This window comes from Scyliorhinus canicula, chromosome 9, assembly GCF_902713615.1.
Source record: "Scyliorhinus canicula chromosome 9, sScyCan1.1, whole genome shotgun sequence".
In the NCBI taxonomy this organism is placed as follows: Eukaryota; Metazoa; Chordata; class Chondrichthyes; order Carcharhiniformes; family Scyliorhinidae; genus Scyliorhinus; species Scyliorhinus canicula.
The window spans coordinates 193,048,508-193,072,407 of NC_052154.1; the positions used below are offsets into that span (position 1 = coordinate 193,048,508).

The 23,900-nt window shown below is 48.1% G+C and overlaps 1 protein-coding gene across 14 annotated transcripts in view; it reads right to left on the bottom strand.

The window, feature by feature from the left end:
* Nucleotides 1-7,501, bottom strand: part of LOC119971978 (zinc finger protein 665-like) — a 65,118-nt gene extending 57,617 nt beyond the window's left edge. For 7 of the 14 annotated variants that reach the window (XM_038808385.1, XM_038808381.1, XM_038808390.1 and 4 more), the window contains exon 1: nt 5,982-6,571. Coding sequence is in view for 8 of the 14 variants with exons in the window: in XM_038808381.1 (XP_038664309.1) it covers nt 5,982-5,996 (15 nt within the window). In the remaining 6 variants the exon portion in view is untranslated. The other 7 variants (XM_038808383.1, XM_038808379.1, XM_038808377.1 and 4 more) reach the window with 7 other exon arrangements.
* Between the last annotated feature and the right edge of the window lie 16,399 nt (nt 7,502-23,900).

Below are 23,900 nucleotides of genomic sequence, written 5' to 3' on the forward strand. Positions count from 1 at the left end.
CACTGTTCAATCACTGTTTGTCGATGCACTTTGTCGATTATTCTTTTTTCTCTCCTTTGTATGTACTGTGTACATTCCTTGGCCGCAGAAAAATACTTTTCACTGTACTTCGGTACATGTGACAAGAAAAGAAAATCAATCAAATCAAAAGGGGACTGGAGTATAAAAGTAAAGAGGTGTTGCTGCAAATGCACAAGGTTCTAGTAAGGCTCATTTAGAATACTGGGTACAGTTTTGGTCCCCTTATTGAAAGGAAGATATATCATTGGAGTCAGTACAGAGGAGATTTTACTTGGATGATACTGGGTATGGAGGAACTTCCAGATTAAACAGGTTGGGTCTGTACTCTTTGGAGTTGAGAAGAATGAAATGTGGTTTGATTGAAACATAGAAGATTCTTAGGGGGTCAGACGGGGTAAATTTTGGGAAGATGATTCCGTGGGAGAGTGTAGGACCAGAGGGCAGATTTGCAGAATGAGGGGGGAGCACATTTAAGACGGATTTGAGGAAGAATGTCTTCTCTCAGAGTGGTGAATCTGTGGAATTCTTTAGCTCAGGAAGCTATGGAGGCCGAGTCCTTGGACATTTTCCAGGCTGAGATCGATAGGTTTTAAATCAGTTGGGGAATTAAGGGTTTTTGAGGTTAGGCAGGAAAGTGGACATTGTGAAATAAAATGAAATGAAAATCGCTTATTGTCACAAGTAGGCTTCAAATGAAGTTACTGTGAAAAGCCCCTAGTCGCCACATTCCGGCACCTGTTCGGGGAGGCTGGTACGGGAATTGAACCGCGCTGCTGGCCTGTCTTGGTCTGCTTTAAAAGCCAGCGACTTAGCACAGTGTGCTAAACCAGCCCCTATCAGCCATGATCTTATTAAATGGCTGAGCAGGCTCGAAGGGCTGAATGGCCTCTTCCTGTTCCCATTTCTTATGGTCTCCTTAACTAATCAGATTGAAGAATTGTGAAATTAACTGTGCAACTTCCTGAACAAGGAAGTGCAACTCAGAATGGTGAATTCAATTTTAAATCAAGTATAGAAATAAAAATAGAGGGAAAGAAAGATTAGGTGAAAAGAGGGGAAAAAAATATTTTTTTAATGCATATGTATCTCCAACAACAATGGAAAATTGGAAGGAATGAGATTCTACTCCATTACTCTCAATACATGAATTTGTTTCTAGGTAGACGTTTTGTTCTGAATTACGATCTGATTGCAAAGTTTTAAAAAAAGAGGTGGAAACAGCTTCAACAGCAACTTTGAAAAGGTCGTCGGGTAACGATTTAAGAAGGAAAAACTGAGAGCTATTGGAAAAGAAGGGAAATGCTGATCAGTAGCTCTTTCAGAGAGCTAGCTTGGGGTCCAATGTTCTAAATGGTGCCCTGCGAAGTAAAATTCTGCAATTCCAAATCACAATCAGTCCGTGGGCCTTGGGCAGGGGTCCGGATTAGAATCATAGAATTTACAGTGCAGGAGGCCATTCAACCCATCGAGTCTGAACCGGCCCTTACAAAGAGCACCCTACTCAAGCCCACGTATCTACCCTATCCCGGTAACCCAGTAACCCCCACTTAACCTTTTGTGGACACTAAGGGCAATTTAGCATGGGCAATCCACCTAACCCGCACATTTATGGACTGTGGGAGGAAACCGGAGCACCTAGAGGAAACCCACGCAGACACGGGGAGAACATGCAGACTCCGCACGGCCAGTGGCCCAGCTGGGAATCAAATTTGGGACCCTGGAGCTGTGAAGCAGGTGAGCTAACCACTGTGCTACCATGCTGCCAAGAGACAGTTGTAAGCTTTAAATTCAATTTGATACTAACAAATTTTGCCTTTCTTGTAAATTACTCAACAGTAATACAGTAGTCCCCCGTTATACCGCGGTTCGCGATATACGGCGGGGGGGGCTTATGGATCCCAACTGTCAGCTTCCCTCTCCGGATCAAAGTGAGCCGGCCGCTGAAATTGACACTGCCGGCTGCTCTCTCCCTCCAATCAGAAACATTAAAACTTAAAAGTTGGATTGGAGGGAGCGAGCAGCCGGCAGTGTCAATTTCAGCGGCCGGCTGATTGTTTCACTGAGAGAGCAGCTTCCCTCTCCAGATCAAAGTGAGCCGGCCGCTGAAATTGACACTGCTGGCTGCTCTCTCCCTCCAATCAGCTGGCAGTGTCAATTTCAGCAGCCGGCTCACTTTGATCCAGAGAGGGAAGCTGTTCTCTCACTGAAACAATCAGCCGGCCGCTGAAATTGACACTGCCAGCTGCTCTCTCCCTCCAATCCAACTTTTAAGTTGTTAAAAATGCAGCAGTGCTTGTTTTAATTAGATCCACGATGGGGGTTTTAAATTTATTTAAAACCCCCATCGTGGATATCCGCGGCTCGGATGCAACGCGGGTGGCTGTCTTGGACCCCAACACCCGCGTTATAAAGGAGGACTACTGTAGCATTGAGTGGGCCTTTCCACACATAACAGTATCATGCTTAATAGAATCCCGAGAGTGCTGAAGGAGGCCATTCAGCCCATCGATCTGCCCGACCCCATTAAAGAGCACTCTACCCAGGCTCACTCCCCACCCTATCCCTGTAACCCCACCTAACCTTTTGGACACTAAGGGGCAATTTAGCATAGCCAATCCACCTAATCTGCACATCTTTGGACTGTGGGAGGAAACCAGAGCACCCGGAGGAAACCCACGCAGACACGGGGAAAAAGTACAAACTCCACACAGTCACCAAGGCCGGAATTGAACTCAAGGCCCCGTGAGGCAGCAGTGCCACCCTGCGCCCGTGTCACTGGGTCAAAATCCTGGAATTCCCTCCTTAACAACATTGGTGTATCGACACCACAGGGGAAGGACAATTAATGCTGGCTTTCCAGTGATGCTCACATCTCATTGGATTGGATTTGTTTATTGTCACATGTACTGAGGTACAGTGAAATGTATTTTTCTGCAAGCAGCTCAACTGATCATTAAGTACATGAAAAGAAAAAGAATATACATAATAGGGCAACACATCATACACAATGTAACTACATAAGCACCGGCATCGGGTGAAGCATACAGAGGTGTAGTGTTAGTGAGGTCAGTCCATAAGAGGGTCGTTTAGGAGTCTGGTAACAACGGGGAAGAAGCTGTTTTTGAGTCTGTTCATGCTCAGACTTTTGTATCTCCTGCCCGATGGAAGAAGTTGGAAGAGTGAGTAAGCCGGGTGGCAGGGGTCTTTGATTATGCTGCCCGCTTTCCCCAGGCAGCGGGAGGTGTAGATGGAGTCAATGGATGAAAGGCAGGTTCATGTGATGGACTGGGCTGTGTTCACAACTCTCTGAAGTTTCTTGCGGTCCTGGGCTGAGTAGTTGCCATACCAGGCTGTGATGCAGCCCGATAGGATGTTTTCTATGGTGCATCTGTAAAAGTTGGTCAGAGTTAATATGGACATGCCAAATTTCCTTAGTTTCCTGAGGATCTATAGGCGCTGTTGTGCTTTCTTGGTGATAGCATCGACGTGGATGGACCAGGGCAGATTTTTGGAGATGTGTACCCGTAGGAATTTGAAACTACTAACCATCTCCACGAGGTGTGTTTACGATACTCTGCTTCCTGAAGTCAATGACCAGCTCTTTAATTTTGCTGGCATTGAGGGATAGATTGTTGTCGCTGCACCACTCCACTGGGTTCTCTACCGTCCTCCTGTACTCTGACTTGTCGTTATTCGAGATCCGGCCCATTATGATCTGTCGTCAGCAAACTTGTAAATGGAGTTGGAACCAAATTTTGCCACGCAGTTGTGTGTGTACAGGAGGATTCCTTGCATTTGAAGTTTTCTGCTCAGCCTTCGACTTTCTCTTAGCATCCCGGCACTTCTTCACTAAATGCTCATTCTTTTTGCACTGGTGACAAGTGCAAATGGAATTTGTTCATTCTCCCCATATCTGTGTGGGTTTCCTCCGGGTGCTCAGGTTTCCTCCCACAGTCCAAAGATGTGCAGGTTAGTTGGATTACCCATACTACATTGCCCCTTAGTATCCAAAGGTTTAGGTAGGACGATGGAGATTGGTTGGGCCATAGAGTTTCCAAGATAGCGCCGGAGCGAGGCGACTTCTTGCAAACTGTGCTGAGCATATCCTCTAATTCTATCTTTTACTATGCTTCTAAAACTTCATTTTTTTAACTCTTTTAAACTCTCTATATTCTGCAGTCTCTCCTTCTTTCCCTATGTACGGTATCCATTGTTTATACAGCATGCAAGAAACAATACTTTTCACTGTATACCAACACGTGACAATAATAAATCAAATTTTAAAAATCAAATAGAGGCTCTTTGAGGGTCAGTGCAGATTCAATGGGCCGAATGGCCGCATTCTGTACTATAGTGACTCTATGGAGAAAACAATGTAGTGTCTGGAAGTTTCCAGTGTGCGATTAATCTAGTGAAGCGATACATTTACCTAAGTATGTGATCAGCATTTTATATTTTGTTTGTGGACTTTAACAGAATGTCAGTTTTTTCTCTACTCTTCCAGATTAAAGATTTTTCAGCGCCAACATTTCACTGGCGTGCAAAGCGATTCTCCCAACATTCTCCACTTTGATTTGGGGTAGTACGGTGGTTAGCACATCCCCGCTAACCTCATGCCCCTTACCTTAAATCTCTGCCCCCTGGTCAATGATCCCTCCAAGGGGAAAAGTTTCTTCCTCTCTACTCTATATATGCCTCTCATAATTTTGCACATCTTAATCATGTCACCCATCAGTCTCCTCTGCTCCAAGGAGAACAACCCCAGTGCATCCAATCTCTCTTCATAACTAAAACTCTCCAGCCCAGGCAACATCCTGGTAGATCGCCTCTGCCCCCTTTCCAGTGCTATCACATCCCTCCTATAATATGGATTCCAGAACTGCACACAATACTCTAACTGTGGACTAACCAACATTGTATACAGAGCCAGCATAACCTCCCTGCTCTTAAACTCTTATGACTCAGCTAAAAAAGTTAAGTATGCCATATGCCTTCTTAGCCATTGTATCCACCTCCTCTGCTGCCTTAAGGTCCCTCTGATCCTCGGTGCTTCCCAGGGTCCTGCCTTTTATCATGTATTCCCTTTCCTTGTTTGTCCTGCCCAAGTGTACCACCTCACATGTATCCATATTGAATTCCATTTGCCCATCTGACCAGCCCGTCTATACTGTAATCAAAGGCTATCCTCCTCACTATTCACCATCCCACCAATTGTCGCATCATCCACGAATTTACTGATCAATCCGCCTACATTAATGTCAAAATCATTTATATAGGTCACAAACAGCAAGGGCCCCCGACACTGATCCATGCGGAACCCCAATAGGTTAATTGCAGCTTCCAAGACTGAGATTAATCCATTTTTTTTGGGCAAGGTTATCTAGGGATTTGGATCAAAGGTGGCTTTTGGCTGGATTACCAACCCTCCACGATTGTGCTGAAGTCCTTAGGATAGAAAAAATCTGGGACACTACTGGCAATGATTCAGATGAAAAATCATAGCCGGATTTTATTACTGGATGGGAAGCATCACCCCAAAAAACCTCCTGGGATACATCCAACCAGAGTTGCCAACCTGAGATTGAGTTGCCGGTCTAAATGAGCAGCGGTGCTAGCTTGAGGGGCTAGCTTGAGGGGCTGAATGGCCCCATTGTTGTTGCTATGAATCTGCAGCTTTTGCCTTGTGGATTCCAACTTTCCACAATTGCACGGACGGATTTGGCAGGGTTTCCTGCATTCTCGGGAAACGTCCCTTATTTTGACTGTTTACGTTATGCCACTTACGGGATGTATTTTGTCTCATATTTCTGAGTCCGACCAGGGAATAATGAGCCTGGGTGTGCCCTCTTGCCTCTTTATTTCCCTCAGTGAGCAGAGGCTACCACCACCACCCCTCCCACAATTAATTAATAACTTTTATTGTCACAAGTAGGCTTACATTAACACTGCAATGAAGTTACCGTGAAAATCCCCATGTCACCACATTCCAGCGCCTGTTCGGGTCCAAATCACCTAACAGCACGTCTTCCAGGACTTGTGGGAGGAAACCGGAGCACCCGCAGGAAACCCACGCAGACACGGGGAGAACGTGCAGACTCTGCACAGTCAGTAACCCAAGCCGCGAAGCGAAACTGGGTCCATGGTGCTGTGAAGCAACAGTGCTAACCACTGTGCTACCAAGCTGCGCACCTCAAACCTGAAATGCTATGTTCACTAACAAGCCCAAACCCCACCAACATTATAGCAGCTAAACCGCCTCTAATAACATTACAGTTTGTACCACCCAAATGTTATAGTCGTTAACACCCCTCCCGCAACCCTGAAAAATGAAATGAATGAAAATGAAAATCGCTTATTGTCACGAGTAGGCTTCAATGAAGTTACTGTGAAAAGCCCCTAGTCGCCACATTCCGGTGTCTGTTCAGGGAGGCTGGTACGGGAATTGAACCGTGCTGCTGGCCTGCCTTGGTCTGCTTTAAAAGCCAGCGATTTAGCCCAGTGTGCTAAACCAGCCCGTAATAACCTGCAGACTAATGCCAGCACTCTGACAGAAACCCCCCCACCCCCCCCAGCACTCTGACAGAAACACCCCCACCCCCTCAGCACTCTGACAGAACCCCCACCCCCCCAGCATTCTGACAGAACCCCCACCCCCCCCAGCGCTCTGACAGATCTCCCAACCCCCCCCCAGCGCTCTGACAGATCTCCCCCCCCAGCACTCTGACAGACCCCCCCCAGCACTCTGACAGACCCCCCCCCACCCCCCAGCACTCTGACAGACCCCCCCAGCACTGACAGAACCCCCACCCCCCCAGCGCTCTGACAGACCCCCCCCACCCCCCCAGCACTCTGACAGACCCCCCCCCACCCCCCCAGCACTCTGACAGACCCCCCCCCAGCACTGACAGAACCCCCACCCCCCCAGCGCTCTGACAGATCTCCCACCCCCCAGCACTCTGACAGATCTCCCCCACCCCCCAGCACTCTGACAGATCTCCCACCCCCCAGCACTCTGACAGATCTCCCCCACCCCCCAGCACTCTGACAGATCCCCCACCTCCCCCCCAACACTCTGACAGATCCCCCACCTCCAGTGCCATGGCTGAACTGGCCCTCGGTGTAACTCCTGCGAGCTGGTCACCCTGGGCCTGGGGCCTGACCCCGGGTCTCTCAGCGAAACTGAGCCCCTCGCCCAGACCTCACAGAGCGGCTGTGACCAGCGCAGCTGGCGGCTGCCTCCCCCGGGGGGCGGCTGCCTCCCCCGGGGGGCGGCCCAGGCGCTGCCTCATGTCAATCGCCCTCAGACACAGACAGAGACACTCAGACAGACAGAGAGACAGACACCATACGTCACCTCCCTGCGCCCAGAAGCTGCTCCCCGCGCGCACGCGCGCTCCTCCGGCCGCCGCGTAGGGAGAGGGGCGGGGCCGCGACATCACAACCCCCCCCCTTTGGCGGCTCCGCACCAGTGACGCCGCGCACAGGGAGAGGGGCGGGGCCCAACGTCACAAACCCCTCCCCCTGGCTGCTCCGCACCAGTGATGCCGCGCACAGGGAGAGGGGCGGGGCCGCGACATCACAAACCCCTCCCCCCTGGCAGCTCCGCACCAGTGATACCGCGCACAGGGAGAGGGGCGGGGCCGCGACGTCACAAACCCCTCCCCCCTGGCTGCTCCGCACCAATGACGCCGCGCACAGGGAGAGGGGCGGGGCCGCGACGTCACAACCTCCCTCTTGGCGGCTCCGCACCAATGACGCCGCGCGCGCGGTGTCTCCCTCCCGGCCCCGCCTCAGAGGCGGCAGGTCCAGTGCGCAGGCGCCGTGCGGAGGGGCGTGGCTCAGATGCCAAGCACGTGGGAGCTGGGCTGCAACTTCAGTCCATCCAGCTTCAGGAGCCTCATCAAACTCAAAGGTGGCACAGTGGTTAGCACTGCTGCCTCACAGCTCCAGGGTTCCAGGTTCGATTCCTGGCTTAGGTCCCTGTCTGCGCGGAGTCTGCACGTTCGCCCCGTGTCTGCGTGGGTTTCCTCCGGGTGCCCCAGTTTCGTCCCGAAAGACATGCAGGTTAGGTGGATTGGCCATGATAAATTTTCCCTTTGCCTATGCAGGTATGCAGTTTAGGTTATGGGATTACGGGGATAGGGTGGGGTGGACACTCCTAAATGGGCAGAGTACTCATTCGAAGGGTCAGTGCAGAACCGATGGGCTGAGTGGCCTCCTTGTGCACTGTAGGGATTCTACGATACTTGAAATAAAGAATGTTAAAAAAAGGAGGAACTTGCATTTATATAGCACCTTTTTACAACCTCAGGCTATCCCAAAGTCCCAATAAACCTCTGAAGTGTCGCCATTATTGTAATGTAAGAAAAAGCCAATTCAAGCCAATGTAAGCTCTCACAACAGCAGTGCCAATTGAGTAGGAGTTAACCATTTTGCACCTCGAACCTGCTCCGCCATTCAATAACATCATAGCTGATTGTGGCCTCCACATTCAGCATATCCCTGATCACCTTTGGCTCCCTCATCAGTCAGGAATCTTAACTATGCCTTAAAATATACATTGACCCTGAGTAAATATATTCATTGAGGGATTAATATTGGCCAGGGCACCAGGGAATGCTCCTCTTTTCTTTGAAAGAGTACCATGGGATCTTCTGTGTCCGCCTGAGAGGTCAGGCGGGGTCTTAATTTAACCACTGGTCAGAAAAATGGTACAACACTCACCTTGTACTCTTGGTCTCGACAGGGGCCTCATGGTAGCATGGTGGTTAGCATCAATGCTTCACAGCTCCAGTGGTCCCAGGTTCGATTCCCGGCTGGGTCACTGTCTGTGTGGAGTCTGCCCGTCCTCCCCCTGTGTGCGTGGGTTTCCTCCGGGTGCTCCGGTTTCCTCCCACAGTCCAAAGATGTGCGGGTTAGGTGGATTGGCCATGCTAAATTGCCCGTAGTGTCCTAATAAAAGTAAGGTTAAGGGGGGGTTTGTTGGGTTACGGGTATAGGGTGGATACATGGGTTTGAGTAGGGTGATCATGGCTCGGCGCAACATTGAGGGCCGAAGGGCCTGTTCTGTGCTGTACTGTTCTATGTTCTAGATTGGCAGCATCTGTGGAGGGTTAGGCAGAATTAACATTTCAAGCAAGTCATTAATCATCAGAAGCGAGAAGGTGTATGGAGAGATCAGTTCAATTCAGAGGATACTGGAAGTCTGCAGAGGAATTTGGATAGGTTAAGTGAATGGGCTAGGGTCTGGCAGATGGAATACAATGTTGCCAAATGTGAGGTTATCCATTTTGGTAGGAATACATCAAACGGGATTATTATTTAAATGATAAAACATTAAAGCATGCTGCTGTGCAGAGAGACCTGGGTGTGCTAGTGCATGAGTCACAGAAAGTTGGTTTACAGGTGCAACAGGTGATTAAGGCGAATGGAATTTTGTTCTTCATTGCTAGAGGGAAGGAGTTTAAGACTAGGGAAGTTATGCTGCAATTGTATAAGGTGTTAGTGAGGCCACACCTGGAGTATTGTGTTCAGTTTTGGTCTCCTTACCTGAGAAACGACGTACTGGCACTGGAGGGTGTGCAGAGGAGATTCACTAGGTTAATCCCAGAGCTGAAGGGGTTGGATTACGAGGAGAGGTTGAGTAGACTGGGACTGTACTCCTTGAAATTTAGAAGGATGCGGGGGATCTTATAGAAACATATAAAATTATGAAGGGAATAAATAGGATAGATGCGGGTAGGTTGTTTCCACTGGCAGGTGAAAGCAGAACTGGGGGCATAGCCTCAAAATAAGGGGAAGTAGATTTAGGACTGAGTTTAGGAGGAACTTCTTCACCCAAAGGGTCGTGAATCTATGGAATTTCTTGCCCAGTGAAGCAGTTGAGGCTCCTTCATTAAATTTTTTTAAGGTAAAGATAGATAGCTTTTTGAAGAATAATGGGATTAGGGGTTATGGTGTTCGGGCCGGAAAGTGGAGCTGAGTCCACAAAAGATCAGCCATGATCTCATTGAATGGCGGAGCAGGCTCGAGGGGCCAGATAGCCTACTCCTGCTCCTAGTTCTTATGTTCTTATAAGATGGTCATTCAGGAGTCTGGTAACAGTGGGGTAGAAGCTGTTTTTGAACATATCAGTGCGTGTTCTCAGACTTCTGTATCTCCTGCCCGATGGAAGAGGTTGAAAGAGAGGATAACCAGACTGGGAGGGGTCTTTGATTATGCTGCCCGCTTTCCCGTACCAGCCTCCCTGTACAGACGCCGGAATGTGGCAACTCTGGGCTTTTCACAGTAACTTCATTTGAAGCTTACTTGTGACAATAAGCGATTTTCATTCATTTTCATTTTCATTCAAGGCAGCAGGAGGTGTAGACAGAGTCAATGGATGAGAGGCAGGTTGGCATGATGGACAGGGCTCTCTGTACTTTCTTGCGGTCTTGGGCTGAGCAGTTGCCATACCAGGCTGTGATGCAGCCAGATAGGCTGCTTTCTATGGTGCATCTGTAAAAATTGGTAAGAATCAATGTGGAATGCTGAATTTTATTAGTTTCCTGCGGCAGTATTAGCACTGTTCAGGCATTTACCCTCTGGCCAATTGCTTTGTCTCTTCACTACAATCATGACAACTCCCATTGCCCTTTGCTCCATGACACCTTTGTCATTTAATCTCACTCTCTACCCTATCCCAGATGTTCCTTTTTGTTCTTGCCTCTCCCCACAATCCCCTACCTCTACCTTGACAACATAAATCACATTACAGTTAATCCCTCTTTCATTTCTAACGTGCTAAATCTGACTCGGAATGTTAACTCGGGTCCAAACGTTTCGGTCTCTAGATCATCAGAGATTGGACATATGACTGAGGATTTGCGTCTGGACACTGAAAGCTTAACCTATTTTCTTGCAAGTCTCAGTTTTCGATGGGCAATCCCCCTGCTCCAATGTCTCCGACTTTGAGCTTGACTCGAAACTGTGGACAGTTCTGTGTTACCCAGGTAATGTTAAACAGATTAAAACCTAGTCTAGCACCTGGATAACTACACAATTGACCTCCATTCCTCCCGTCCTGAACCCCTGACCGGTCATCCATTCACACGATTGCTCCCCGACCCTCCTTACCCAACATGACTATCCCCGACTACTTTGCCTCCGCCAGCCTGACTGTCTCCAACCAACGGACCCGACCCGATCTGACCACCCACTCACCCACCAGACCCACTGACCTATTCGTTAACATCAAGACTGGACTTTTAAACTTACAATTCTAGTGCTGTAAGAAGGGGGCCTGCCTTGCCTTCCATTTACTCTACTCCACTCCAATAGAGCTCCCTGAGGGATTCTGCATTGCACATTTTTGTGAAAGTCGGGGTTGGCAGATCCTGAAAGAAAGGTGCAGCAGCGTCCAGTCGGGAGAATTTGCGAGTGCAGTGGCAATCCCGCCATCATTGCCACTGATTGGAAGATCCAGGCCGCTGTTTGGAAGATCCAGGCTACGGTTTGGAAGATCCAGGCCGCTGTTTGGAAAATCCAGGCCGCTGTTTGGAAGATCCAGGCCGCTGTTTGGAAGATCCAGGCCACGGTTTGGAAGATCCAGGCCGCTGTTTGGAAGATCCAGGCCGCTGTTTGGAAGATCCAGGCCGCTGTTTGGAAGATCCAGGCCACGGTTTGGAAGATCCAGGCCGCTGTTTGGAAGATCCAGGCCGCTGTTTGGAAGATCCAGGCCGCTGTTTGGAAGATCCAGGCCGCTGTTTGGAAGATCCAGGCCGCTGTTTGGAAGATCCAGGCCGCTGTTTGGAAGATCCAGGCCGCTGTTTGGAAGATCCAGGCCGCGGTTTGGAAGATCCAGGCCGCTGTTTGGAAGATCCAGGCCGCTGTTTGGAAGATCCAGGCCGCTGTTTGGAAGATCCAGGCCGCGGTTTGGAAGATCCAGGCCGCTGTTTGGAAGATCCAGGCCACGGTTTGCAAGATCCAGGCCGCTGTTTGGAAGATCCACGTCACGGTTTGGAAGATCCAGGCCACGGTTTGGAAGGTCCAGGCCACGGTTTGGAAGATCCAGGCCACGGTTTGCAAGATCAAGGCCGCTATTTCTTCCTCCACAGATGCTGCCACATCCGCTAAATATTTTCAGCAATTTTTGTTTTCAGTCAGAGGCCCAGTCAATGTCGATAATTGTCCACATGAAATTGTTGAGGATTATCAGCAAAGAATTGTTTAAAATGATATAATAATAATCTTTATTATTGTCACAAGTAGGCTTACATTAACACTGCAATGAAGTTACTGTGAAAAGCCCCTAGTCGCCACATTCCGGCGCCTGTTCGGGTACACAGAGGGAGAATTCAGAATGTCCAATTTACCAGACAGCACGTCTTTCGGGACTTGTGGGAGGAAACCGGAGCACCCGGAGGAAACCCACGCAGACACGGGGAGAACAAAACCCCTTCAAAAGTATTGAGACAAAGCAAATTGAAAGAAAAGCAACTTTCGTAAAAGCAACAGCAAATTTATAAAACGTTGAAAATTTAGCAATTGAAATGTTAGGAACATAAAGGTAAAAGCACAGGGTAGATATAGATATAGAACAGTACAGCACAGAACAGGCCCTTCGGCCCTCAATGTTGTGCCGAGCCATGATCACCCTACTCAAACCCACATATCCACCCTACAACCTATACCCGTAACCCAACAACCCCCCCCCCCTTAACCTTACATTTTTTTTTATTAGGACACTACGGGCAATTTAACATGGCCAATCCACCTAACCCGCACATCTTTGGACTGTGGGAGGAAACCGGAGCACCCGGAGGAAACCCACGCACACAGGGGGAGGACGTGCAGACTCCACACAGACAGTGACCCAGCCGGGAATCGAACCTGGGACCCTGGAGCTGTGAAGCATTTATGCTAACCACCATGCTACCCTGCTGCCCAAACTAAGTAACTAAGGTGCAACAAATATATATGTGCACATTACTACCCATTGCCTCGGTCCTACAAACAAATTAATTCTGTGACAGACGTAAAGTGGTACACATATTTGAAGCTGCTAGCAGTGCTCTATCTACTGTCAGGTATTTACCATCAGACTACAACTGACTAAAGTTGGCGATGAAATGCATACCCCATTTCATTTGTGTCTTTTTAATAACATCGGCAGGTAAAGATTTTATCTCCACTTGTTCAATAATTCACTGTATGGTGTTCCTTATAGAGTTCACATCTATCCTTTCACCTTGTGGTGGGTAACATAACAAACAGCAAGAGCCAATGTGCATTCATGCACAATTGATGTGTAATCGTATCCACACTGTGGGAACAAGCACTGTATCTTTATCCCTTTCAAGCTTAACAAGTGACAATGATTTCTGACCAAAAACACAGTTATTGTAAATTTCTTCCCTTCTCAGAAAAACATTTCCTTCACGCCTTGTAATGCACCTCTCCTGGCTGAAGAACGGTCAAGCGCCCAGCCCGTGACAATTTAGTGTCATGTTTACACAGTTGCGTGCACTGTTAACTGAAGTTTTACTTTCCCAGAGGAACAGAAAACCAGGAGGCTTCATAGAACATAGAACAGTACAGCACAGAACAGGCCCTTCGGCCCTCGATGTTGTGCCGAGCAATGATCACCCTACTTAAACCCACGTAACCCGTATACCCGTAACCCAACAATCCCCCCATTAACCTTACACTATGGGCAATTTAGCATAGCCAATCCACCTAACCCGCACATCTTTTGGATTGTGGGAGGAAACCGGAGCAACCGGAGGAAACCCACGCACACACGGGGAGGACGTGCAGACTCCACACAGACAGTGACCCAGCCAGGAATCGAACCTGGGACCCTGGAGCTGTGAAGCATTGATGCTAACCACCATGCTACCGTGAGTTTACTGGGCTTTACTGCCCACATATCTGATACCAATGAATGGATACTTCCAGTTTGGTTTACTGTGCCATTGTAATGTGACCTATTTGACATGCATATTGGATAACAAAGTAACTGCAGCTGCCTGTTAAAGCAAAATACTGCAGGTGCTGGAAATCTAAAATGAGAGTAAGAAAATGCAGGGTGAACGCAGCCGGTCTGACAGTATCAGAACTATAGAAGGGTCAATGGACACGGAACATTAACAGGAATCAGCAAAGGTTTACCAGTCTAATTCCTGGGTGGCAGGTCTGACATATGGCCAGGATTCTCCAATCTGAGTTCGCCCCACCATTGTTGCCTGTAATGATATCTAACATATCATCTTGCATGCAGCACGGTAGCACAGTGGTTAGCACTGTTGCTTCACAGCGACAGGGTCCCAGGTTCGATTCCCGGCTTGGGTCACTGTCTGTGAGGAGTCTGCACGTTCTCCCCTGTGTCTGCGTGGGTTTCCTCCGGGTGCTCCGGTTTCCTCCCACAAGTCCCGAAAGACGTGCTTGGTAGGTGAATTGGACATTCTGAATTCTCCCTATGTATACCGCCACCCAATATGGCGACTAGAGGATTTTCACAGTAACCTCATTGCGGTATTAATGTAACCTTACTTGTGACAATGATAAAGGTTGTAGGGGCTGCACGGTGGCACAGTGGTTAGCACTGCTGTCTCACAGCTCCAGGGTCCCGGGTTCAATTCTAGCCTCGGGTGATTGTCTGTGCGGAATCTGCACGTTCTCCCCGTGTGTGCGTGGGTTTCCTCCAGGTGCTCCGGTTTCCTCCCACAGTGCAGGGGACGTGGATTGGCCATGCTAAATTGTCCCTTAGTGTCCAAAAGATTAGGTGGGGTTACTGGGTTACTGGGATGGGGTGGAAGCGTGGGCTCAAGTAGGGTGCTCTTTCTAATGGCTGGAGCAGACTCAACGGGCTGAATGGCCTCCTTCTGCACTGTAAATTCTATGATTCTATTCTATGATGTATATGTGAATCATCATGTAGAATAGTGTGTAATTACAGCATCCAGCCACTAGATGGAGAAAGAGCACATCTCACAACCGGCACGGTGGTCCACGTGCTCTTGGAGTTAGTCGAGAGGGTTGGAGACGGTCATGGTTTTCAGTAGTTCTGGGTATTGCAGTTATTTGATCTAATACTTAGCTCTTTTGGCATACTTAAGAATTCAGAATTTATAGCATAGCGTAAATAAATTGATTTAGTACAAAGTCTGCATGTTTTTTGAAGAAACACTACCTTAACAATATTAATTTAGTAAGAAGTCTCACCACACCAGGTTAAAGTCCAACAGGTCTGTTTCGAATCACTAGCTTTCGGAGCACAGCTCCTTCATCAAAGCTCAGCTGAGGAAGGAGCTATGCTCCAAAAGATTGTGATTCGAAACAAATCTGTTGCACTTTATCCTGTTGTTGTAAGACTTCTTACTGTGCCCACTCCAGTTCAACGCCGGCATCTCCACATCAATATTGATTTAACCAAGCAAAGATCATCACACTGCCAGTAAGAACGGGAAATCTGTCTCTCAGCCAAAACTCCATTCACTGCAGTGGGCCTGGAGAATGAGGAGAGATAGGGATGGTCAGGATCAGATTCACTGGAGTACAGAAAAATGGGGAGAATCTCATAGAAACCAATAAAACTCTAACAGGACTAGACAGTAAGAAGTCTTACAACACCAGGTTAAAGTCCAACAGGTTTGTTTCAAATCACTAGCTTTCGGAGCACTGCTCCTTCCTCCGATTCATTCACCCGAGGAAGGAGCTGCGCTCCGAAAGCTAGTGCTTGAAACAAACCTGTTGGACTGTAACCTGGCGTTGTAAGACTTCTGTCTGTGCTCACCCCAGTCCGACGCCGGCATCTCCACATCAGGACTAGACAGGGTAGATGCAGGAAGGACGTTCCCGATGGTGGGTGTGTCCAGAACCAGGGGTCACAGTCTGAGGATATGGGGTAGAAAATTTAGGACAGAGATGAGGAGAAATTCCTTCACCAGAGAGTGTGGAATGCTCTACCAGAGAAAGTAGTTGCGGACAAAACAATGTATGTTTTCAGGTGGGAGTTAGATATAGCACTTGGGCCTAAAGGGATCCCAGGATATGGTGGAACAGGTTATTGAGTTGGTTGATCAGCTGTGATCCTATTGATTGGTGGAGCAGACTCGAACGGCCTAATAACCTCCTCCGCCCCTATTTTCTCTTTTTACCATTGTGGGCGGAATTTAAAGCTGACGGGATTTCTAGTCCCACGCCGACGCATGGCTTTCCCGTTGACAACGGCACGACCTGGAAATCCCGCTGGCGGGCCATCTCCACCGCCGAAAAAGACGTGGCGGGGTTGGTCGGTAAACCCCACCCTGTATCTGCAAATCCCTTCACAACCAAGAAAAAGACTTACTCGATTGAATATTTTGCGGTACATACTCGTGCGACTCGGCCAACGTTGTCTACCTCATACGCTGCAGGAAAGGGTGTCCCGAAGCGTGGTACATTGGCGAGACCATGTAGATGCTGTGACAACGAATGAACGGACATCGTGTGACAATCACCAGGCAGGAATGTTCCCTTCCAGTCGGGGAACACTTCAGCAGCCAAGGGCATTCAGCCTCTGAATTCCGAGTAAGCGTTCTCCAAGGTGGTCTTCAGGACGCACGACAACGCAGAATTGTCGAGCAGATACTTATAGCCATGTTCCGCACACATGAGTGCGGCCTCAACCGGGACCTGGGATTCATGTCGCATTACATTCATCCCCCGCCATCTGGCCTGGGCTTGCAAAATCCTACCAACTGTCCTGTCTTGAGACAATTCACACCTCTTTAACCTGGGGTTACCCCTATCTCTGGATCTGTAAAGATTCAATTACCTGCAAATGCTCGCATTCTAAGCATTGTCTGGCATCTTTGAATTTTTCCATATACTGTATATGTTTCTGGAATATTCCTCTTCATTCACCTGAGGAAGGAGCAGTGCTCCGAAAGCTAGTGAAAGCTCCGAAACAAACATGTTGGACTTTAACCTGGTGTTGTAAGACTTCCTACAATATCTAAAGCGGTATATCTGTTAGAGACGGGGACAACCACATGGGGATTCCTGCACTGACTGCCTGCCCCTTCTGGTGGTCAACCATCTCTGCCTGCACCATGGGTGTGACCAGATCTCTATAACTCCTATCTATGACGCTTTCCGCCACCTGCATGCTCCTAAGTGCATCCAATTGCTGCTCCAACCGAATCACGCGGTCTATGAGGAGCTGCCATTGGTGACACTTGCTGCAGATGTAGTCGAACGGAACACTGGAAGCGTCACAGATCTGCCACATCTCACAGTTTAAGCACTGCACCCCGCTGAGTGACATTTATGCACAAATTCATTAATTTAAAATAAACATTAAATTATTATTAGATTGTGTTACAATTAACTATGTGGCCCTGACGCTAAATGATTTTTACTGTAAAATTAAATGCTAAATACCGATCTCTGCCCTCAGGTTTAGTGACTCCACTATCTAGTTAATCAATTAGATTTCTTTTGCAATATTATATTTTTTTCAATTTAACAGATTCCCAACCAGCCAATCATATCACAGCTTTACTGTGATGTCACTTACAGTTCCCCCTCCCACACACAATTTGAAAAGGTAATAAAAATCACTTAACTTCCCAGGATGCTCTCTGGTTCTCTCCCTGCTGATTAAAAGTTACAGGCCAGAAGAAAGAGATCAAAACGGTAGGGAAAAAGCACCTTCTCCCACTCTGCACCAAATTACCTCACTGCACCAAATTACCAAGTCCCAATTCCCACTCTGGATGCGTCTCACTCACTCAGGATGTGTCTCCTTCACCTGCACAAAGCTTATTGAGTGTGCTTTCTGTCTGTCTTTTATACAGAACTCAGCTAACCAGTGAGGTAGTGGGGTTGCTGAAAAACCTGTGATGCCCGGCCATCGGGAGAAGAGGGGAGCGTGCAAATATCAATGATCTAAGATGTGTCAGCTTCCCTGCAGCCGACAACCTGGGACATGGGACTAAAGCCTCAAAGATAGGATGGTCCTATAAAATCTGGGAGGGAAGGTCACCAAGGTGGTAAAGGTTGCGGAATTGGAAGTTGTTGACTCTTGCTGAGTTGCTGTCATGCATCTTGTATATATTACACATTACTGCCACTGTGGTAGAGTGAGTGAATGTTTGTGGGTTGCTCACGCCATAGAATGGTTTGTCCTGGATGATGTTGAATTTGTTGAGTGTTGTTGAAGCTGCAGTCATCCAGGCAAGTGGAGAGTGTTCCATCACACTCCTGACTTGTGCTTTAAAAAAATCCATTTATGGGTTGTAGGCTTTGCTGGTTAGGCCAGCATTTATTGCCCACCCTAATTGCCCTTCAGAAAGTGGTGAGTTGCCTTCTTGAACCGCTGCAGTCCTTGAGGTGTAGGTACACTCACTGTGCTATTAGCGACGGAGTTTCAGAATGTTGCCCCAGCGACACTGAAGGAGCGGCAATATATTTCCAAGTCAGGCTGGTGAGTGACTTGGTGGGAAACATCTAAGCGCTGGGGTTCCCAGGTATCTGCTGCTCTTGTCCTTCTAGGTGGTAGTGGTCGTGGGTTGGGAAGGTGCTGTCTAAGGAACCTTGGTGAGTTATTGTCATACAACTTGTAGATAGTACACACGGCTGCCGCTGTTCATCGGTGGTGGAGGGTTCGAATGTTTGTGGAAGGAGGGGCAATCAAGCGGACTGCTTTGTCCTGGATGGTGTGTTTCTCGAGTGTTGTTGGAGCTGCACTCATCCAGGCAAGTGGAGAATATTCCATCACACTCCTGACTTGTGCCTTGTAGATGGTGGACAGGTTTTTGGGGATCAGGGAGTGAGTTACTCGCCATAGGATTCCTAGCCTTTGACCTGCCCTGGTAGCCACAGTATTAATGTGGCTACTCCAGTTTAGTTTCTGATCAATGGTAACCCCCAGGACGTTGTGGAGGGCTCAGCGATGGTAATGCCATTGAATGTCAAGGCGTGGTCGTTAGATCCTCTCTTGTAGGAGATGGTCATTGCCTGGCACTTGTGTGGGGCGAATGTAACTAACCACTTGTCAGCCCCAAGCCTGGATATTGTCCAGGTCTTGCTGCATTTGGACATGGACTACTTCAGTATCTGAGAAGTCACTAATGATGAACATTGTGCAGTTGTCTGCAAACATCCCCACTTCTGACCTTATGATGGAAGGGAGGTCATTGATGAAGCAGCTGAAGATGATTGGGTCTAGGACACTCTCCTGAGGAACTCCAGCAATGATGTCCTGGAGCTGAAATGATTGACTTCCAACCACCACAACCATCTTCCTTTGTGCCGGGTATGACTCCAACCAACTGAGAGTTTTCCCCCCGATACCCATCAACTCCAGTTTAGCTCGGGCTCCTTGATGTCAAACTCAGTCAAATGCTGCCTTGATGTCAAGGGCAGTCACTCTCACCTCACCTCTGGAATTCAGCACTTTTGTCCATGTTTGAACCAAGGCTGCAATGAGGTCAGGAGCTGAATGACCCTGGCAGAACCCAAACTGAGCGTCCGTGAGCAGGTTATTGCTGAGTAAGTGCTGCTTGATAGCGCTGTTGATGACTCCTCACATCACTTTGCTGATGATGGAGAGTGGACTGATAAGGAAGTAATTGGATGTGTCCTGTTTCTTGTGTACAGGACTCACCTGGGCAAATGTCCATATTGCCAGTGTTGTAGCTGTACTGGAGCAACGTGGCTAGGGGTGCGGTAAGTTCTGGAGCACAAGTCTTCAGTACTATTGCTGGGATATTGTCAGGGCCCATAGCTTGTGCCCATCCAGTGCCTTCAGGCGTTTCTTCATATCACGTGGCATGAATCGTATTGGTTGGAGACCGACATCTATGATGCTGGGGACATCCGGAGGAGACCGAGATTGGTATATTTGTGGAGCCTCCTGTTCCAGTGAGTTGTTTCATTGTCCACCACCATTCACAGCTGGATGTGGCAGGGCTACAGAGCTTAGATCTGTTGCGGTAACCCCCAGGATGTTAATAGTGGGGGATTCAGTGATGGTAATACCATATAATGCTAAGGTGAAATGGTTAGATGATCATTGCCTGGCACTTGCAAATATTACTTGCCAAACCTGAATGTTGTGCAGATCTTACATATTGGCACAAACTACTTCAGTATACGAGGAATTGCAAATCATCTTTTGCACTGATGCGCTGGACGACCCATCATAGAGGATGGGGATAATTGTGCAGTTTCCGCTACCGGCTGATTGTTTAATAGTTCACCATCATTCATGACTGGATGTGACAGAACTGCAAAGCTTAGATTTGATTCATCGGTTGGAGAATGGCTTAGTTCTGCCCATCACTTGCTGCTTCCGTTGTTTGACATGCAAGTACTCCTGTGTTGCTGTCTCACCAGATTGGCACTTCATTTTTTAGGTGCGCTTGGTTCTGCTACCAGTACTCCCTCCTGCACCGTCATTGAACTGGGGTTGATTCCCTACTTGGTAATGGTAGAGTGGGGAATATGCCGGGCCATGGGCTTACAGATTGTGGTCGAATACAATTCTGCTGCTGCTGGTGGCCCAGAGCGCCTCATGGAATTCCAGTTTTCAGCTGGTAGATCTGTTTAAAATGTATCCCATATAGCACAATGATAGCATCACACCGTACAATGGGGGTGGGTGGGGGGATCCTCAATGTGAGAATGTGACTTTGTCTTCACAAGTACTGTGTGGTGGTTACTCCTGTCTGGACTGCCATGGACAGATGTATCAGCCACAGGTTTATTGGTAGGGAAAAGTTCTAGTAGATATTTCCCTCACCACCTACCTCTGTGCCAGACCCTCTCCTGGGTCTGCCCTACCGGTAGAGCAGGACATAATTTGGGATGCTGATGTTGGCACCTGAGACACTGGTTGCATGGTACAATTCCATTAGTGTGACCATGACACGCAGAGGCAGGACAAACCTATGGAACGGCCCTCTTAATTCTGTCACCAGTCCCCAGAGGTTAGAAATGAGGAACCAAGCAGAAAAGGCTGAAAAAAACTCAGCTGCCTGGCACCATCTTTGGAGAGAGGCGAGTTAACGTTGAAGACCGGTTGAGTATTTCCAACATCTTCTGTTCCTCATTGCCAGCATCCACAGTATTTTGCTTCTATATTAGAAGGGAGGATTTGGCACGGTCGACAGGGCTGGGTGCGCTGTCGACAATTCTGGTGCTTAAATTGACGCCGGGGGGCAGCACGGTGGCCTAGTGGTTAGCACAGCTGCCTCACGGCGCTGAGGTCTCAGGTTCGATCCCGGCTCTGGGTCACTGTCCGCGTGGAGTTTGCACATTCTCCCCGTGTCTGCGTGGGTTTCACCCCCACGGCCCAAAAATGTGCAGGGTGGGTGGATTGGCCACGCTAAATTGCCCCTTAATTGGAAAAAATAATTGGGTAATCTAAATTCATTAAAAAAAAATTTTTTTAAATTGACGCCAGGTAGTGCATCTGGTTTTACTTCTTTTTACTACTTGATTTTCTAAAATTGAGTGACTTAAGGGCAACACGATGGCGTATTGGTTAGCACTGCTGCCTCACGGCGCTGAGGACCAGGGTTTGATCCTGGCCCCGGGTCACTGACGGTGTGGAGTTTGCACATTCTCCCCCTGTCTGCGTGGGTCTCACCCCCACAACCCAAAGATGTGCAGATTGGGTGGAATGGCTATGCTAAATTGCCCCTGAATTGGAAAAAAAAATTGAATAGCTTGCTTGGCCATTTCAGAAGGTAGCTAATAGCCAACCACAATGTTGTGAGTCACATGTTGGCAAGACCAGGTGAGAATGGCAGATTTTGTTCTGTAAAGGGCACGAGTGAACCAGAGGGGTTTCAACAACAATCATTGCTATTTCCATGAGATGAGCTTTCAATTCCAGGTTTTAAACAAAATGGCAACAGTTGCCATGTTGGGGTCTTGAACACATGTCTCAAAGGATTAGCCAGGATCTCTGGATTGCTAGTCCAGTGACATTGCCACTATCTTCTCAGACTATCCTATCAGCTCTCCATGGCCACTTTTGTATGCGGTGGCCTTCCGACATGCTGCCTTTGCTCTTCTGCAATACACCTGGCAGGTCCATGGTGGCTGCCATCCCGCAGCTCACACTCTCCAGGCAGTTACCTCCTGATAATTGGGCGCCAAGTTTGCCGCTGGTCCAATTAGGATATTCACATTCGAAGTTTGCACTACGTGGGTCAATTATCTGGACGTCAGGTCCCGGTCCTGGATTGATAAATCAAGCCCAACATTTCAAGTCTGTGACCGTGGCAATTTCGATGAAGGGTCACATACCCAAAATATTAACTTGGTTCCTTTTTCTGTGGACGCTGCCAGGTCTGCCAAGTATTTTATTCCCAGCATTTTCTGTTTTATCTTATCTCAGATTTCCAGCATCCACAGCACTTTCCTTTTGTACGAGTGCTTTACCAACACTTCTTTGAAAAACATTACCATGTTTTAGGGCTGGAGGTAGTGCTGTTACAAAGCAAACCTTTACTTTAAAAAAAAGCCATATCGTTAGAGGAACGACGATCATGATATGATGCCAACACAGGGTAGTAATATAAAGTGAATTTATTCATAGAACATAGAACAGTACAGCACAGAACAGGCCCTTCGGCCCTCGATGTTGTGCCGAGCATTGTCGGAAACCAAGATCAAGCTATCCCACTCCCTGTCACTCTGGTGTGCTCCATGTGCCTATCCAATAACTGCTTGAAAGTTCCGAAAGTGTCCGACTCCACGATCACAGCAGGCAGTCCACTCCACACCCTAACCACTCTCTGAGTAAAGAACCTACCTCGGACATCCCACCTATATCTCCTACCCTGAATCTTATGGTTATGCCTCCTTGGAACAGCTACATTCACCCGAGCAAATAGTCTCTGAATGTCCACTCTATCCCCCTCATCATCTTATAAACCTCTATTAAGTCGCCTCTCATCCTCCTCCGCTCCAAAGAGAAAAGCCTTAGCTCCCTCAACCTTTTCTCATAAGACCTATCCTGCAAACCAGGCAGCATCCTGGTAAATCTCCTTTGCACCCTTTCCTATGCTTCCACATCCTTCCTATAGTGAGGTGACCAGAACTGCAGACAATACTCCAAACGTGGTCTCACCAGGGTCATGTATAGTTGCAGCATAACCCCACGGCTCTTAAACTCAAGCCCCCTGTTAATAAACGCTAACCCACTATAAGCCTTCTTCACGGCTCTATCCACTTGAGTGACAACCTTCAGAGATCCGTGGACATGAACCCCAAGATCTCTCTGTTCCTCCATATTCCTCAGAACCCTGCCATTGACCCTGTAATCCGCATTCAAATTTTTTCTACCAAAATGAATCAACCTGCACTTATCAGGGTTAAACTCTATCTGCCATTTTTCGGCCTAGCTCTGCATCCTATCAATGTCTCTTTGCAGCCTACAACAGCCCTCCACCTCATCCACTACTCCACCAATCTTGGTGTTATCAGCCCCCTCCTCCAAGTCATTGATAAAAATCACAAATAGCAGAGGACCCAGCACTGATCCCTGTGGTACACCACCGATAACTGGTCTCCAGTCTGAACATTTTCCATCCACCACCACCCTCTGTCTTCTATGTGATAGCCAGTTACTTATCCAATTGGCCAAATTTCCCTCCATCCCACACCTCCTTACTTTCTTCATGAGCCGACCATGGGGAACCTTATCAAATGTCTTACTGAAATCCATGTATAAGACATCAACTGCTCTACCTTCATCTACACACTTAGTTCTCTCCTCAAAGAATTCAATCAAATTTGTGAGGCAAGACTTACCCTTCACAAATCCCGGATTAAGCTGCATCTTTCCAAATGGTCATAAATCCTATCCTTCAGGACCTTTTCCATTAACTTACCGATCA